The sequence below is a fragment of the Bombina bombina genome, chromosome 2 (assembly GCF_027579735.1).
Source record: "Bombina bombina isolate aBomBom1 chromosome 2, aBomBom1.pri, whole genome shotgun sequence".
NCBI lineage: Eukaryota > Metazoa > Chordata > Amphibia > Anura > Bombinatoridae > Bombina > Bombina bombina.
The window spans coordinates 1,107,917,278-1,107,933,268 of NC_069500.1; the positions used below are offsets into that span (position 1 = coordinate 1,107,917,278).

Here is a 15,991-nt window from a genome sequence, read left to right on the forward strand (position 1 = left end):
TTGCTAGTGCTTAAATTAGAGGGATATGAAACAGTGCTCCTTTAGTAAAAAAATAACTTACTTGTTTTCTGGCAAAATAAGCACTTAGAAATTCTCAGTGTAGCCACTGCTTTTAGTGAAATAGGAAAGCTGACATTACATAAATTAAGTTTTACTGTTAAATGATTTTTGTAGCAAAAACCCTCTACTGAGCATGTGCACACAAAAAACTGACTGGAAGTAGTCCAGGTGTCTCCTATCAACCACATCAAATGAAAAGTTATTCCTTTGCCTTTGTGTAGTGACCACAGCCCCATTGTGGTGCTATGACAGGAAGTAATAAGCCCTGCACAAATGGATTTAGAAAAGGGTAAAAACCTTTTAAAATGATGAATAATGCATACTGCAATGATTGCTAGTAAGTATAACCCACTGCTTAGTGTTTTTTTATCACAATGAAACAGACTGTTTTGTATCCATTTAAATACTCCAACAAACTAGAACATGTAAATGTCCCTTTAATTGTGTGCTGTCTCTAAGCGGATGCCAATAACTTAGCTGGCACCAAAATTCTGAATGTGTACATTTCACTGTCGTCAGTGCAGTAAGCCTGCATAATAGTATATATCCCTCTCACAAATGACTGTGACAGAGACCTTGCACTGTGTGTTTTAGCAGCTCTGGATATATAGTGCAATCTATATTCCTAAAGAAATTACAGTGATTAACAAGCATAGGTTTTTAAAATAAACCAAAAACTTTTTGTTACAGTCAAAAAATTGCAAAAATTTGAATTAAAACTATTGGAATGACAGACCTGTATGAAGATTTGATTTCACGATCAAGGATTGTATTTGTTGAAATAATGCCACGTCTTGAATCAATTACAAATTCCTTATCTTCATTTCCACTTATTATCATGTAATCTATTTGTCCATTAAGCCCGCTGTCTGCATCTGCAGCAAAGACCTGAAAGGGAAGGAAGGAATTAGTGAATACCATTCACTATTGCTGTAAGCTATTTTGTTTGAAGTAGCATTACTTAAAGGGACAGTTTACCCAAGAACTTTCTTTCCTTCAATTTGTTCCTAATGATCCGTTTTACCTGCTGTAGAGTATTAAATTGTTTAGAAATAGCTCCATAGCCTTTATATAGGCAGTTGAAATAGCTGATTTAGCCTGTGGTATTACTATCTATTGATAAACTATGTAAATATAGCCAGCAGAAGAAATTACACTCACAGTGGGAGGTGGAAGAGATAAAGCTCTAAAACAGTGCTTTCCAAACTGTGTGTCGTGACACATTAGTGTGTCGGCAGCAATGTGTAGGTGTGTCCCTGCTTCAGCACACATTTTTTGGAATTTAAATTTTTGTTTAAATAGTTTTTTGGTTTCCGACTTTCCGCCTGCCTGCTACGCATATCACATGGTTGACACGTGATTGATACCTAGTGGGTCACAGATCATCTAAATCTATTGACGCAGCTCAGTGGGAACTGAAACTATTCCCATTGGCGGCACATTGGCTCCTGACTGCAAGTGTAGTCTCCTCAATCAGCTAGTGACTGCATGTGTAGTCAGTGAGTGGGACAGCAGTGTGTTTGCAGCACAGGCAGTAGTCAGTCGGACTCACAGAGCTGAGGGCGGCAGCTAGCTCTCAGTAGTGCATTGCTGCTCCTGCCCTTGATATATGGATAGGAAGTGGAAGCTTAAAAATGCTTGATGATGAAATGTGATTGTCTTTCTCTAATATTACACCAAATATTCAGAAACTGTGTTCATCCCATCAACCTCATACATCCCATTAAAATAGTAAGTAGCTATTGGTGTTATTAAACTTTTTTTTTAATCTTGCACATACATACTGTTACTTGTAAATACATTTCGTTATTATATCATTTATGTATGTGTCCGTATCTCTTAAAACAAGTTAGTTTAACCTCCCGTTTGCTACTACAACTAAATTACTGTGTCGCAAAATGATGTAGGTCTAAAAAGTGTGTCACCAACATGAAAAGTTTGGAAAGCTCTGCTCTAAAATGTTCATTATCAATTGTTCTTTCCAAGTATTGTACAAATTCAGAGATAAGAAACGGAAGAGTTTGAGTAATAAAATAAACAAGGCATAGGGAACACATTCAGGAAAACAATTTTTTTACAGTGAACTGTCCTTTTAACTATATTATTGCAAAGTGTCAGTGTATCCCATACCCCTGGCAAAAACAGAAACAAAAATGCAAAAGACGTATTGCCTAAACAGCAATACAAAGTAAGCTTAGAGAAAACTGTGAAATCATGACTTGATTAAGACAAGGAGCCGCATTTAAGAAGCCGCAAGAGGATAATGTTCCAATGCAGGGAACCTGTTTTGCCACACCAATCCAACATTCACCGGTTTACTGGACAGGCACAATTATTTTGACAGCTAGCCCACTTTATGTTTTATTTTTTTACTTTTCTACAAAGAGGATAAAACACATAAAATAATCAGTAAGCCCTAAGGATAAAGTGGAATAGGGCCAGTTGCTGACCTAAAGAATATGAGGATTGTGTCATTATTTATGAAGGCCTAAGGGATAATGTAGGACAGGGATTAATGACAGGGGATGCACAAAGAGGGTTATATTGATTAATTAGTCGAGCAAAGGGGATTAGAGAGGTAAGGGTTGCAATGGGTAGAATTGTGATTAGGGATAATTTGTGATGGGTGATTCGGTGGGAGCCACTGGGGTAATTACAATTGAGTGCACTAAGAGTTAAAGGGTAGCGGCAGGGTCTGGGATAGAAATGGTAGATTAAGTTAAAATTAAACTATCATGATTCAGAAAGAGCAAACAACTTTCCAATTTACTTCATATTTACACTTTTTGAGTCACTTGTGATTTGGCTGTCACATGATGCAGTGGGAGCGGAAATAGACATTCCTTTGACAAAAATCTACTACTCCTTTGAAGTTCAGACTAAGGGGCCTATTTATTAATGTGCGGGTGGACATGATCCGTTGCAGCCCCACATACGCTGTCTGCATTTATCACTGTACAAGCATTTCTAGTGAAATGCTTGTGCAATGCTGGCCCCTGCACTTTCGCAGCCAATCGGCCGCTAGCAGGGGGTATCAATCATCCTGATCGGATCGGGATGATTGCTGTCCGCCGCCTCAGAGGTGGCGGACGAGTTAAGAAGCTTAATTTAAGTTTCCGGCGGCTCGCGCTGAAACAGCAGCATAAGTGCTATTGCATTGTCTTTTTATCATGCATGTGTTGATTATGCAAATCTACTATATTTACTAGACCTTTAATTCATGGTTGTGGAGATCACATTTGGGGAAACCATTATGGGGATTGGATGAGCCGCTGTTAGGGTTGAACTGCACAGGGGCTTAACCAAATGTGGAAGATCACTTATCTTTGATCCTCAGCATTGATTTTTGCATATAAGTAACTGTACAACTAATTTTAGTAGTTGCTACAAATAAAATGGGATCAGTGTAAAAAGTATCATCTGTCACATATAAAAGTGATTAAATACTGTCACTATTATGTCATAGCAATTCCCATAGAAAATAATAGCCATTATTATTTGGGAGCTGCTGTTGTATGTGAGATGCTCAAATTTTGAGCTGTTTAAGTGTTCGTTGTGTGCTGCTATTGGTCATGATAGTTCTATCTCTATCAGTAGCAGCTTACATAGGATCTAGGCTTTTTTTAATAAATATTTTCAATTTTATTGATATACTTCTGCTATTTCAAATAACTATTCATTTATTGATGTAACACTTGTAAAAATATTTTGAATATGGTATTTTGGTAAACACAATTATGCAGTTATAGCATACATGCAATATTTTATTACTTACCACAAGGAGTAAGTATCTTTTAAAAAAAAAATTACTACAAGAATCTGGTCTGTTGCATAAGAACACAAGGTATACATGTAACTATCATTCCATTGTGCATATATAATGTCAAAATAATGTATACGTATTTCAGCTTTGTCTTTTTTGACATGTTTTAGTGGCATTTAGTATCATTATTTCATAAACAATACATAATATTATATATCAGTTTCAAAATGCAAGTCTAATGTATGCACTTTTAATAAAGCTAGTTTTTGAGAGCTTTTTTAATATCACATAGCAGTAATTGATTTTGTTTTAATACAACCCTTGCTGTTTTAATCCATATAATTTATTATACATGATGACTTGGTGTTGGGTGATATTTAAAGATTTAGTGCTAGATTATGAGTGGTGCGCTAACTGTTGCACGTGTATGAATAGGGGTTTATCCCGGGTGTTTGCATGCGTCGGATGCAGCGAGCGTATTAAAAGTTGAAAGTAACCCCGTTCCCACAAGTGCAATTGAATTTAACCACTGTAAATATTTTATATTATATTTTATATTTATATACAAGGAATTTGATTGGTTTTACATATTTGAAATCCCATTTACATCAAAATATTGTGTTGGGCAAAGATAAATATGCTGCCTTCTCCCCACAAAACGGACAGATAATGCTGCATTGATCAAGTTGAAGAAAGACTTGTTGCTGCCTGGACAGAGAAATCAAGATGTTTCTGCCACACAAAATGCTAAATAGCAGTGAGGAAATTGTGTACAGGGTTAATTTAGCATAAGGTAATATCAATGGATATCTTAATTTAGAAGGGGAATTAGGTTTATGAGGGGTGGTGTGACAGTGAGGAAAGACCATATGTAGGGTAACTGCACAGGGGACAGTTGCAATTTAAGTTTACTTTGGTTAGGGTAACTAGATCACAATAATATGGGTTGACTGTGGTTTGTGAGACCAGGACAACTGTGGGTAGGTCATTTTTATGATATAGGTCTATGAGCTATAATATCTGTATCAATGTAATCTTGTAAAAAGGATTATTATGGTTTCGGTCACAGGCTCCATGTGGGTTAGTCATAGGGTCCAGGAATATGGAGACTCTATTATTAAATGAGCTGCATATAGTATTCTGTCACTAAATAATACATGTATGATATTAGCAATGTTAATACAGGTTGGATTTACACCAGGTAGAAATGTCAAGAGACAATACCTATAAAGCCAATATTCTACTTGGACATGCCAACTCCTTTAAGATACTTGTGTTGGCTCCCTGATTTTCTTAAATGTCTTGGCAATAAATATACTACATACATGATAATATTTGAGATCTTTAAGGTTTGGGAATTTATCCTTAAGAACATTAAATCTGTTTCTACGGTCCCTTCCCCTTTGACTTCTTTACATTGAAACCCTGAATTGATAACCCAATATAACTTGTCGAAATCAGAAGCTCGTACACGATGAGACTGCCTTCCTGTACACCTTGTTCTAGCTAACCAGAAGCTAAAACTAAGTGAAGAACTGATAGACATAGGTGAGGGGTATTTCCATAATTGGATATGCTATTTTTAAATTTCTCATTACCTTTATACGCATTTAAAGAAAGCATTTTTTTTCTGTAGATCACTTACTCCCTGGTTTCTCAACAGCCGGGCCGTGGCCCAGTACCGGGCCGTGATAGCCCTGCTGGTGGGCCCCGACCTGTCATGCCCCCACTGCACACCAGCGGTAGACTGAGACCAATCAAGGCCCCAGGAAAACTGTCTCACACTGACCCAAATGTATTCAATGCTATGCAAATGAACATGGTAGCCTCCCTGCCCCCAACATGCCCCTCAACCTCCAGTGCCAGGACTCCCAACATTAAGGGCCAGAGAAAGGGCCTCCAACCTTCAGGGCCAGACCCCACAATCCATGGCCCTAACAGCAACAGACCCCCGGCAGGACCCCCCACACTCCAGGGCCCCCACTAAACCCCCATTAACTGCTTAGTTACTGATAGGGCAACTGAAAACTCCAGCTTAAAGGGACACTGAACCCAATTTTTTTCTTTTCTGATTCAGATAGAGCATGAAATTTTAAGTAACTTTCTAATTTACTCCTATTATCAAATGTTCTTCATTCTCTTGGTATCTTTATTTAAAAATCAAGAATGTAAGTTTAAATTCCGGCCCATTTTTGGTGAACAACCTGGGTTGTTCTTGCTGATTGGTGGATAAATTCACCCACCAATAAACAAGTGTTGTCCAGCGTCCTAAACCAAAAAATAGCTTAGATGCCTTGTTCAAATAAAGATAGCAAGAGAACAAAGAAAAATTGATAATAGGAGTAAATTAGAAAGTTGCTTAAAATTGCATGTTCTATCTGAATCACAAAAGAAAAAAATTGGGTTCAGTGTCCCTTTAAGGAACGCACCAGGATCCGTGGGGATGCCATTTGAGGCCCCCTACTTGCTGGTCCCTCGGCCCAGGTCCTATTTGCTTGACTGATCAGCCCGCTTCTGCTACTTATATATATATATTAAAAACTACCGGGCCCTGGACATGTCCAGCTCAAATTAACCGGGCCTTGAGGTCACTTTGGTTGAGAACCACTGACTTACTCCTTTTAAATCCCTTTGTTTTTTTTACTTACCTCTGGCAAATGCAGTTCAATATCTCTCCTATAAATTGTTACTTAAAGGGACACTAAACCCAATTTTTTTCTTTCATGGTTTAGATAGCGCATGCAATTTTAAGCAACTTTCTAATTTACTACTATTATCAAATTTTCTTCGTTCTATTGCTTTCTTTATTTAAGAAGCATGAATGTGATGCATAGGAGCCGGCCCATTTTTGGTTGAGAACCTGGGTTATGCTTGCTTATCGCGAGGTAAAAATGTAAGCCTCCAATAAGCAAGCACTATCCATGGTGCTAAACCTAAAATGGGCTAGCTGTTAAGAGTTACATTCCTGCTTTTAAAATAAAAATAGCAAGAGAACGAAGAAAAATTGATAATAGGAGTAAATTAGAAAGTTGCTTAAAATGTCATGCTCTATCTGAATCATGAAAGAAAAAAATGTGGGTTCAGTGTCCCTCTACCCATCAGTCCTTTTGCTTACCTTCCTATATTGACAAATTGGCAAATGATTTGAGCCTTTTGATCAAAGAGAAGGATTGAAGAAGCATATTCCAATCATTAGCTAACTCCCCTATTTCATCAAGTATTATAGAAACTAACCATAAATAATTAATATGGCAATAACAGTCCTCCTCACCTATTGTACCAAGATGCTTCTAATCTATTTTGGAGGGGAAGTAGGAACTTTAGCGCACATCGGTGGGCATGCCCTCTTTTAAGTTCTTAATGGGTTAGCACAGCTAAATGAATAAAAAAGTTGTTCGCTCATAAAATACCATTAGATCCCCTCACTTTTTTGTTTCACTTTTGCATCCATATTAACAGTAATCTCCGTTTTAACCTATTTCACATATGCATCAACAGTTCATCCTAACTCATCCCACGGCTCTGGAAACAGTCTTTGGTCCCTACAAATTCAGAGTGGAAGGCCCAAGTTGCTTACACTATCTCCCTTGAAAGATACTATTATATGATAAAACATTGTATACCTTACCATGACCCCATGAGGTAAGAATTTGTAAGTTCCACTATTCCCTAACATCAAGTATTATATGTGTGCACCTAAATTATTAGAACATTACTCCCATTCTCTCTTTTTCCTCCTGCTTTAAAGTGGGGGCATCTACATTTTACATTTGTATAATATGAAGATCTAGCCTTTTGACTGGTATATTTGTAGGATAGTTTATACGCTCCAGTGACCCATGTGCAGTTCAGTTTGTGGGCAGATATTAAATATGCTTTATTTTATAAAAAAAATTTATTTCACATACCCTTCTCTTTTCTTTTGCTTTTCTCTACCTTTTTGCCAGTGTTTTACTTGTTATAGCAGGTTTTTTTTTTGTTTTTTTTCTCTCTCTCTCTCTCTCTATATATATATATATATATATATATATATATATATATATATATATATATATATATATATATATATATATATATATATATATATAAAAATATATATATATATATATATATATATATATATATATATATATATATATATATATAATATTACATATGATAGATAGATGTATGAATTTGGTCACACTACTAAAATTGAGCCAGTACAAAAGCATTTTTTTAATAGTAGCTCCATTGTAGTAGCCAGCATGGGAATCTAGCACACAGTTTGGCCAACCATAAATAAACCTAAATAAACAATAAAAACCCTTAAGCTCCTTTGTGGCCTTAAACATTTTTAGAAAGGGGCACCAGTGAAAAATAAAAACAAAATAAATACATTTTAGTTATGAATTAGAATGTTCCTTTAAATCTTGCAGATACCAGCCAACAACAACACATTTTACAAAATAGGATAACCCTGAAAAAGATTTGGAATATTGTTTGGAAAAACCTTTATTTTTTTCTAGATCCTGTTTTGTTCTTTAAAAGTTGTGGATTATGATATAATATTTCACAATGAATCCAAGTGGTTTGGAATTGTCAGCCTCTCCTTAATCAAAACAAGGTATTTAAACCCAAATATTTTATTCAGTTGAAAAATGTCTCTAAATATAATTTTTCAGTAAAATAGGACTTCAGGAGACAAAGATGTAAATTACAATGTAAGATATTTTGCACTGTTTATTTTTGCAAAAACACTATTTGAAACTGTACCAGTAGTTTTAATTATAACTTTCTCTGCACTTGAGCAACTTGGCATACTGTGGGGGTTGTCTGAATATGCCACCTGTTTGCTCATCTTAAATTCCAATTGTATGTCTCTCAAAAACATAATAACTTGTTTTAAATACATTTATTTAATATAAAATAATAATAATAATCAAGAATTACCTGAATAACAAATGTATCAAAAACTAGTCCCTCCAGTAAAGATGTTACATGACTGTTTTGTTGAAACACTGGATAATTATCATTTTCATCTTGTATTAAGACAGTTACACTGCAGTAAGCAGTGTGCATTCCCACTTGAGCGGATATAATAATATTCATTTTCTCTGTGACTTCAAAATCAAGATTTGTATTATTTTTCACTGTGATTTCTCCTGTTAAATATTGAATAAAAATAGAGTTAAGGTCTAACAATAAAGCATTTGTAGATTGACTAGAGCTAGATAAAATATATATATATATATATATATATATTCTTTTGTAGTAAACCCCAAAAATACATACAAATGTAAGTGTGAATTGTAAAATACAGATAAACAACTAGGATGCTGTACCAAGGCAAATATTGTAAGTACTCAAGTGTTACAATAAATCATCTGTCTGTATTTAATATTGAATGGACCAGTAACTTTTTATCTTCGAAGTAGTGTGTGTGTTTCTTTTTTTTTTTCTCTGACTCTTAAACTTTATTGACATTTTCATTATTTGTTTCTCTGTAACTTATCTGTGTGTTTTATATTTATTTTTAGGTCAAGAACTGAAAATTATATTTTTTTGTGGAAAAAAAAATGTTGGTAGTGTTATTAATTGAAATATATTTGATTAGGACAATATTGTTTATTATAATTGCACTTTTATTATAACTGTTCAATGGAGCATAATGTGTTTCTACTTTCAAAAAGACACAACCCTGTGCTAATTATTCCTTGATGTAAAACCAAATGTATGTAAATGTCTAATTCAAAGTAAAAATATAACCCAAAGCTCCCACTAGTAGTAGGTGAAAACCATTAGTAGTTGCTGATATTTTTCCAGGGGCAAACAATTTAAATTATGAAGCGACAAGAATAATATTAATTCAAAGAAATGCAAATTAAATATATTTAATTTGTTGTATAAACTATATGCCTGGGGAGCATATCAAAATAAATGCTCAAAAATAGCACGATTTTAGGGGCTTTAAGACATTAGACATCAGCATTGCACACGTTTCTGCTGCTGCAATGCTGCTTGTCAATCAAATTAGTCCAGGGTGATTTTCATCCGCCAACTCTAAGTTGGTGGAAAGGTTTTAGGAAGCAGCAATTTAAACCGCTGCTTCATAGAGCAATTCACCTCTTAATAAATGTACATATAAAGAAATATTTCTTTGGACTTTATACCTTACAATTTAACAGGTAGTATGTAAAAATTTTAAATAAAATTATCAAAAAACAGTCTTTTTTTTAGGTTGCCTTCTGGAAAGTTTTGATTATGTTGTTGGTTTTGTCAATGTAGATCCAAAGAAAAAAATGTGACCAAAAAGCAACCGGTTTGTAATGTCTTTTTCAATTAATTAGATGCTTTAGATTGAGATACATGCATGTGATCATTCTTTGTGCTTTTGTAGATAAATATCAATACAATTATATTCTAAGTCAAATATGTTTTAAGGTTATAGTACAAATATTTTATCTTCATGGAGCTACTAAACATATTCTAATACAAACATACTTTAATCCATAAAACATTTTAACCCAGTTTTTTTTATTGATAAACTATGGTACATAGAGACCAAATTTCCAATCATATACAGTATATTTGTGCATTATAAAATTAACCTTAATCCAAAACAGAAAACATTAAAATAGACATTATCTGCACAACTCACAATATATTGTATATAGATGAATAAACCATATTTTCAGCATATAAGAAAGTTTTATAATTTTTCAAATCTGTTCACTATTTCTTTCTTCTTATATGCCAAAAATAAGTGAGCACTCCTGCTGGCCAGTTGAGGCAAATTGATTTGTCTATAATTGTATTTGCCTGTAGAAGTACAGGGAGTAAATCAAGCTTGAGAGAGTGTAAGAAAGTGGACGATATTGAGATGGAGAGAGGTAGACAAAATTAGAGAGAGACACAAAAATGAGGGGCAGATAAAGATAGAGAAAACCCAGAGGGTGAGAGGTGTACTGCATCTTATTTGCAAGATGTCTTATATACCTACAAATATTTATAACAATAAAATGCATATGCTATTTGTGCTGTTATGTATTGAGCTTAATTTTCTATTTAGCCTACCTGCATTTTTATTAAGTTTGTTAAAATAAGATAAAAGCATCCACTGATAACTGAATATTAAAGCCAGTTTTATAGTTAAATTTAGCACGCAAAGCATAATATAGAAAAAATATTCAAACATTAACAATTGGTTTTAAGTGACATATTAAATTATCAGCTTTAAAATAATTTATTTTGGAGAGATGCCAAATACAAAACAGAATATTATCTTTACACAAATCTACATAGAACTAAATAAGCTGTCAAAGGCACATTATGATTTCATAAGAAAAACTAAATATTTACAGGATATATATTAAACAAAATGCTAAACTTTCCAGTGTCCACAGTAAATGAATAAAACCAGGATTTTGAAACTGCAAATTTCCAGTAAAACAAAATAAAGAAAACATGTTCTGGGAATAATCTGAAATGAAAATCATGTTATTTTACCCAAAGGGAATCTATTCCAATCCACCATGCCAATAGAGATCATCAAATCCATTTCAGGATTTTACTTTTGTATTTCATTCCAACACATTAGTAGTAAAACTGTTTGATTAAGTTAAGCTGTCCAAAAAAATTAATAAATTAAAACACCTCAGCTTTCTTTGGAGTGCGGATGGGGGGTATGATAACCAATAATATAAATTTATGGCATGTGTAATTAACATATGTGTATATATATATATATGTATATATATATATATATATATATATATATATATATATATATATATATATATATATATATACACACAATAAAATGTAGCAATTCATAGCACAATTGTCAAGTGGTCCAAGATGTTGACTTAGATAAAAAAATAGCCTGAAATCCCAAGTGAAAACGTGACTCCTGATGGATTGAAATACCATTGGTAAAGGGTCTCATTGCATACGGCTAGATTTGGAGTTTTGTCGGTAATGACCCGAAAAACTAACGCCGGCTTTTTTCTGGCCGCACCATAAAAACAACTCTGGTATTGAGAGTCCACATAAAGGCTGCGTTAGGCTCCAAAAAAGGAGCGTAGAGCATTTTTAACGCAGCTTCAACTGTCGATACCAGAGTTGCTTACGCAAGCGGCCAGCCTCAAAAACGTGCTCGTGCACGATTCCCCCATAGGATACAATGGGGCTGTTTGAGCTGAAAAAAAACCTAACACCTGCAAAAAAGCCGCGTTCAGCTCTTAACGCAGCCCCATTGTTTGCTATGCGGAAACACCTCCTAAGTCTGCCCCTAACATGTACCCCGAGTCTAAACACCCCTAACCTTACATTTATTAACCCCTAATCTGCCGCCCCCGCTATCGCTGACCCCTGCATTTTATTTTTAACCCCTAATCTGCCGCTCCGTAAACCGCCGCTACTTACATTATACTCATGTACCCCTAATCTGCTGCCCCTAACACCGCCGACCCCTATATTATATTTATTAACCCCTAATCTGCCGCCCACAACGTCGCCCCCACCTGCCTACACTTATTAACCCCTAATCTGCTGAGCGGACCGCACCGCTACTATAATAAAGTTATTAACCCCTAATCTGCATCACTAACCCTATAATAAATAGTATTAACCCCTAATCTGCCCTCCCTAACATCGCCGACACCTAACTTCAATTATTAACCTCTAATCTGATGACCGGAGCTCAACGCTATTCTAATAAATGTATTAACCCCTAAAGCTAAGTCTAACCCTAACAGTAACACCCCCCTAAATTAAATATAATTTTAATCTAACGAAATAAATTAACTCTTATTAAATAAATTATTCCTATTTAAAGCTAAATACTTACCTGTAAAATAAACCCTAATATAGCTACACTATAAATTATAATTATATTATAGCTATTTTAGGATTAATATTTATTTTACAGGTAACTTTGTATTTATTTTAACCAGGTACAATAGCTATTAAATAGTTAAGAACTATTTAATAGCTAAAATAGTTAAAATAATTACAAAATTACCTGTAAAAGAAATCCTAACCTAAGTTACAATTAAACCTAACACTACACTATCAATAAATTAATTAAATAAACTACCTACAATTACCTACAATTAACCTAACACTACACTATGAATAAATTAATTAAATACAATTCCTACAAATAACAACAATTAAATAAACTAGCTAAAGTACAAAAAATAAAAAAGAACTAAGTTACAAAAAATAAAAAAATATTTACAAACATAAGAAAAATATTACAACAATTTTAAACTAATTACACCTACTCTAAGCCCCCTAATAAAATAACAAAGCCCCCCAAAATAAAAAAATGCCCTACCCTATTCTAAATAACTAAAGTTCAAAGCTCTTTTACCTTACCAGCCCTGAACAGGGCCCTTTGCGGGGCATGCCCCAAGAAGTTCAGCTCTTTTGCCTGTAAAAAAAAACATACAATACCCAAGCCCCCCAACATTACAACCCACCACCCACATACCCCTAATCTAACCCAAACCCCCCTTAAATAAACCTAACACTAAGCCCCTGAAGATCTTCCTACCTTGTCTTCACCTCACCGGGTGAGCTGTTCCGATCAGCCAATCAGATTGAGCTCGCATTCTATTGGCTGATCGGAACAGCCAATAGAATGTGAGCTCAATCTGATTGGCTGATTGGATCAGCCAATCGGATTGAACTTGATTCTGATTGGCTGATTCCATCAGCCAATCAGAATATTCCTACCTTAATTCCGATTGGCTGATAGAATCCTATCAGCCAATCGGAATTCGAGGGACGCCATCTTGGATGACGTCCCTTAAAGGAACCGTTATTCGGCTAGTAGGCGTCGGGAGAAGAGGATGTTCCGCGTCGGAGGTCTGCAAGATGGATCCGGAAGAAAGAAGATTGAAGATACCGTTGATAGAAGACTTAATCCGGATCATGGACCTCTTCAGATCCCGCTTGGATGAAGACTTCATCCGGATCATGGACCTCTTCAGCTCCCGCTTGGATGAAGACTTCAGCCGGATCATGGACCTCTTCAGCCCCCCGCTTGGGCTTGGATCAGGACATCGGAGGAGCTCTTCTGGACAGATCGTTGAACCCGGTGAGGTGAAGACAAGGTAGGAAGATCTTCAGGGGCTTAGTGTTAGGTTTATTTAAGGGGGGTTTGGGTTAGATTAGGGTATGTGGGTGGTGGGTTGTAATGTTGGGGGGCTTGGGTATTGTATGTTTTTTTTTACAGGCAAAAGAGCTGAACTTCTTGGGGCATGCCCCGCAAAGGGCCCTGTTCAGGGCTGGTAAGGTAAAAGAGCTTTGAACTTTAGTTATTTAGAATAGGGTAGGGCATTTTTTTATTTTGGGGGGCTTTGTTATTTTATTAGGGGGCTTAGAGTAGGTGTAATTAGTTTAAAATTGTTGTAATATTTTTCTTATGTTTGTAAATATTTTTTTATTTTTTGTAACTTAGTTCTTTTTTATTTTTTGTACTTTAGCTAGTTTATTTAATTGTTGTTATTTGTAGGAATTGTATTTAATTAATTTATTGATAGTGTAGTGTTAGGTTAATTGTAGGTAATTGTAAGTAGTTTATTTAATTAATTTATTGATAGTGTAGTGTTAGGTTTAATTGTAACTTAGGTTAGGATTTCCTTTACAGGTAAATTTGTAATTATTTTAACTATTTTAGCTATTAAATAGTTCTTAACTATTTAATAGCTATTGTACCTGGTTAAAATAAATACAAAGTTACCTGTAAAATAAAGATTAATCCTAAAATAGCTATTATATAATTATAATTTATATTGTAGCTATATTAGGATTTATTTTACAGGTAAGTATTTATCTTTAAATAGGAATAATTTATTTAATAAGAGTTAATTTATTTCGTTAGATTAAAATTATATTTAATTTAGGGGGGTGTTAGTGTTAGGGTTAGACTTAGCTTTAGGGGTTAATACATTTATTAGAATAGGGGTGAGGTCCGGTCGGCAGATTAGGGGTTAATAAGTGTAGGCAGGTGGAGGCGACATTGTGGGGGGCAGATTAGGGGTTAATACATATAATATAGGGGTCGGCGGTGTTAGGGGCAGCAGATTAGGGGTACATAAGGATAACGTAGGTGGCAGCGCTTTGCGGTCGGCAGATTAGGGGTTAATAAGTGTAGGTAGGTGGAGGCGACGTTGTGGGGGGCAGGTTAGGGGTTAATAAATATAATACAGGGGTCGGCGGTGTTAGGGGCAGCAGATTAGGGGTACATAAGGATAATGTAGGTGGCGGTCGGCAGATTAGGGGTTAAAAAATTTATTCGAGTGTCGGCGATGTGGGGGGACCTCGGTTTAGGGGTACATAGGTAGTTTATGGGTGTTAATGTACTTTAGAGCACAGTAGTTAAGAGCTTTATAAACCGGCGTTAGCCCAGAAAGCTCTTAACTACTGACTTCTTTCCTGCGGCTGGAGTTTTGTCGTTAAACACGACTCTAAATACCGGAGTTAGAAAGATCCCATTGAAAAGATAGGATACGCAATTGACGTAAGGGGATCTGCGGTATGGAAAAGTCGCGGCTGAAAAGTGAGCATTAGACCCTATTTTGAGTGACTCCAAATACCGGCGGTAGCCTAAAACCAGCGTTAGGAGCCTCCAAATCTAGGCCATAGTATTTAACAGGTTTTATGGTGTAAAATAAGCAATAAGCATTAGAAAACCACATGAATACTAGATTTCAGATGGATTGGAATAATCTCAAAGCCCTGCAAAAAGCTGTGATTTCCTTATGACTCTTCTAATGGATTGGAAGAGACCCCAAAATTGTCAGTGATACAAACAAATCATTACATATAATTTTGCCAAAGGATTATGTTGTTTAGTATATTTGTTACAATGAATGTATTTTTAAAAGCATAGAATTGTTTTGAGAAAAAAATGCATTGTATAACTAAAACATCTAAATGAAGCAGTATAGGCTCACCTGTTACTGAATTGATACTGAAGATCTCTTCTGAAGGTTTATTAAAAATTGAGTAACGTACACTTCCTCCATTTAAAATACTATGATGGGCTTCTACAGACACAACTGAAGTACCTGAAATAATCAATGGATAACATTTACTAAGAGGTCCCCCTAGCCTCTCACAGTTTACAACTTCACTATTCTATGCATCTGATAATGCAAGGTAACATTTTAAAAC

General features: G+C 35.1%; 1 protein-coding gene across 1 annotated transcript in view; it reads right to left on the reverse strand.

Moving 5' to 3' along the window:
• DCHS2 (dachsous cadherin-related 2) overlaps window positions 1-15,991 on the reverse strand; it is a 546,419-nt gene that overhangs the window by 51,073 nt on the left and 479,355 nt on the right. Inside the window, exons 16-18 of the mRNA XM_053700224.1 lie at window positions 15,772-15,885; window positions 8,756-8,967; window positions 797-948 (exon numbers count right to left, since the gene is read on the reverse strand). Of these exons, the coding sequence (XP_053556199.1) occupies window positions 797-948; window positions 8,756-8,967; window positions 15,772-15,885 (478 nt within the window). The remainder of the gene's footprint in view (window positions 1-796; window positions 949-8,755; window positions 8,968-15,771; window positions 15,886-15,991) is intronic.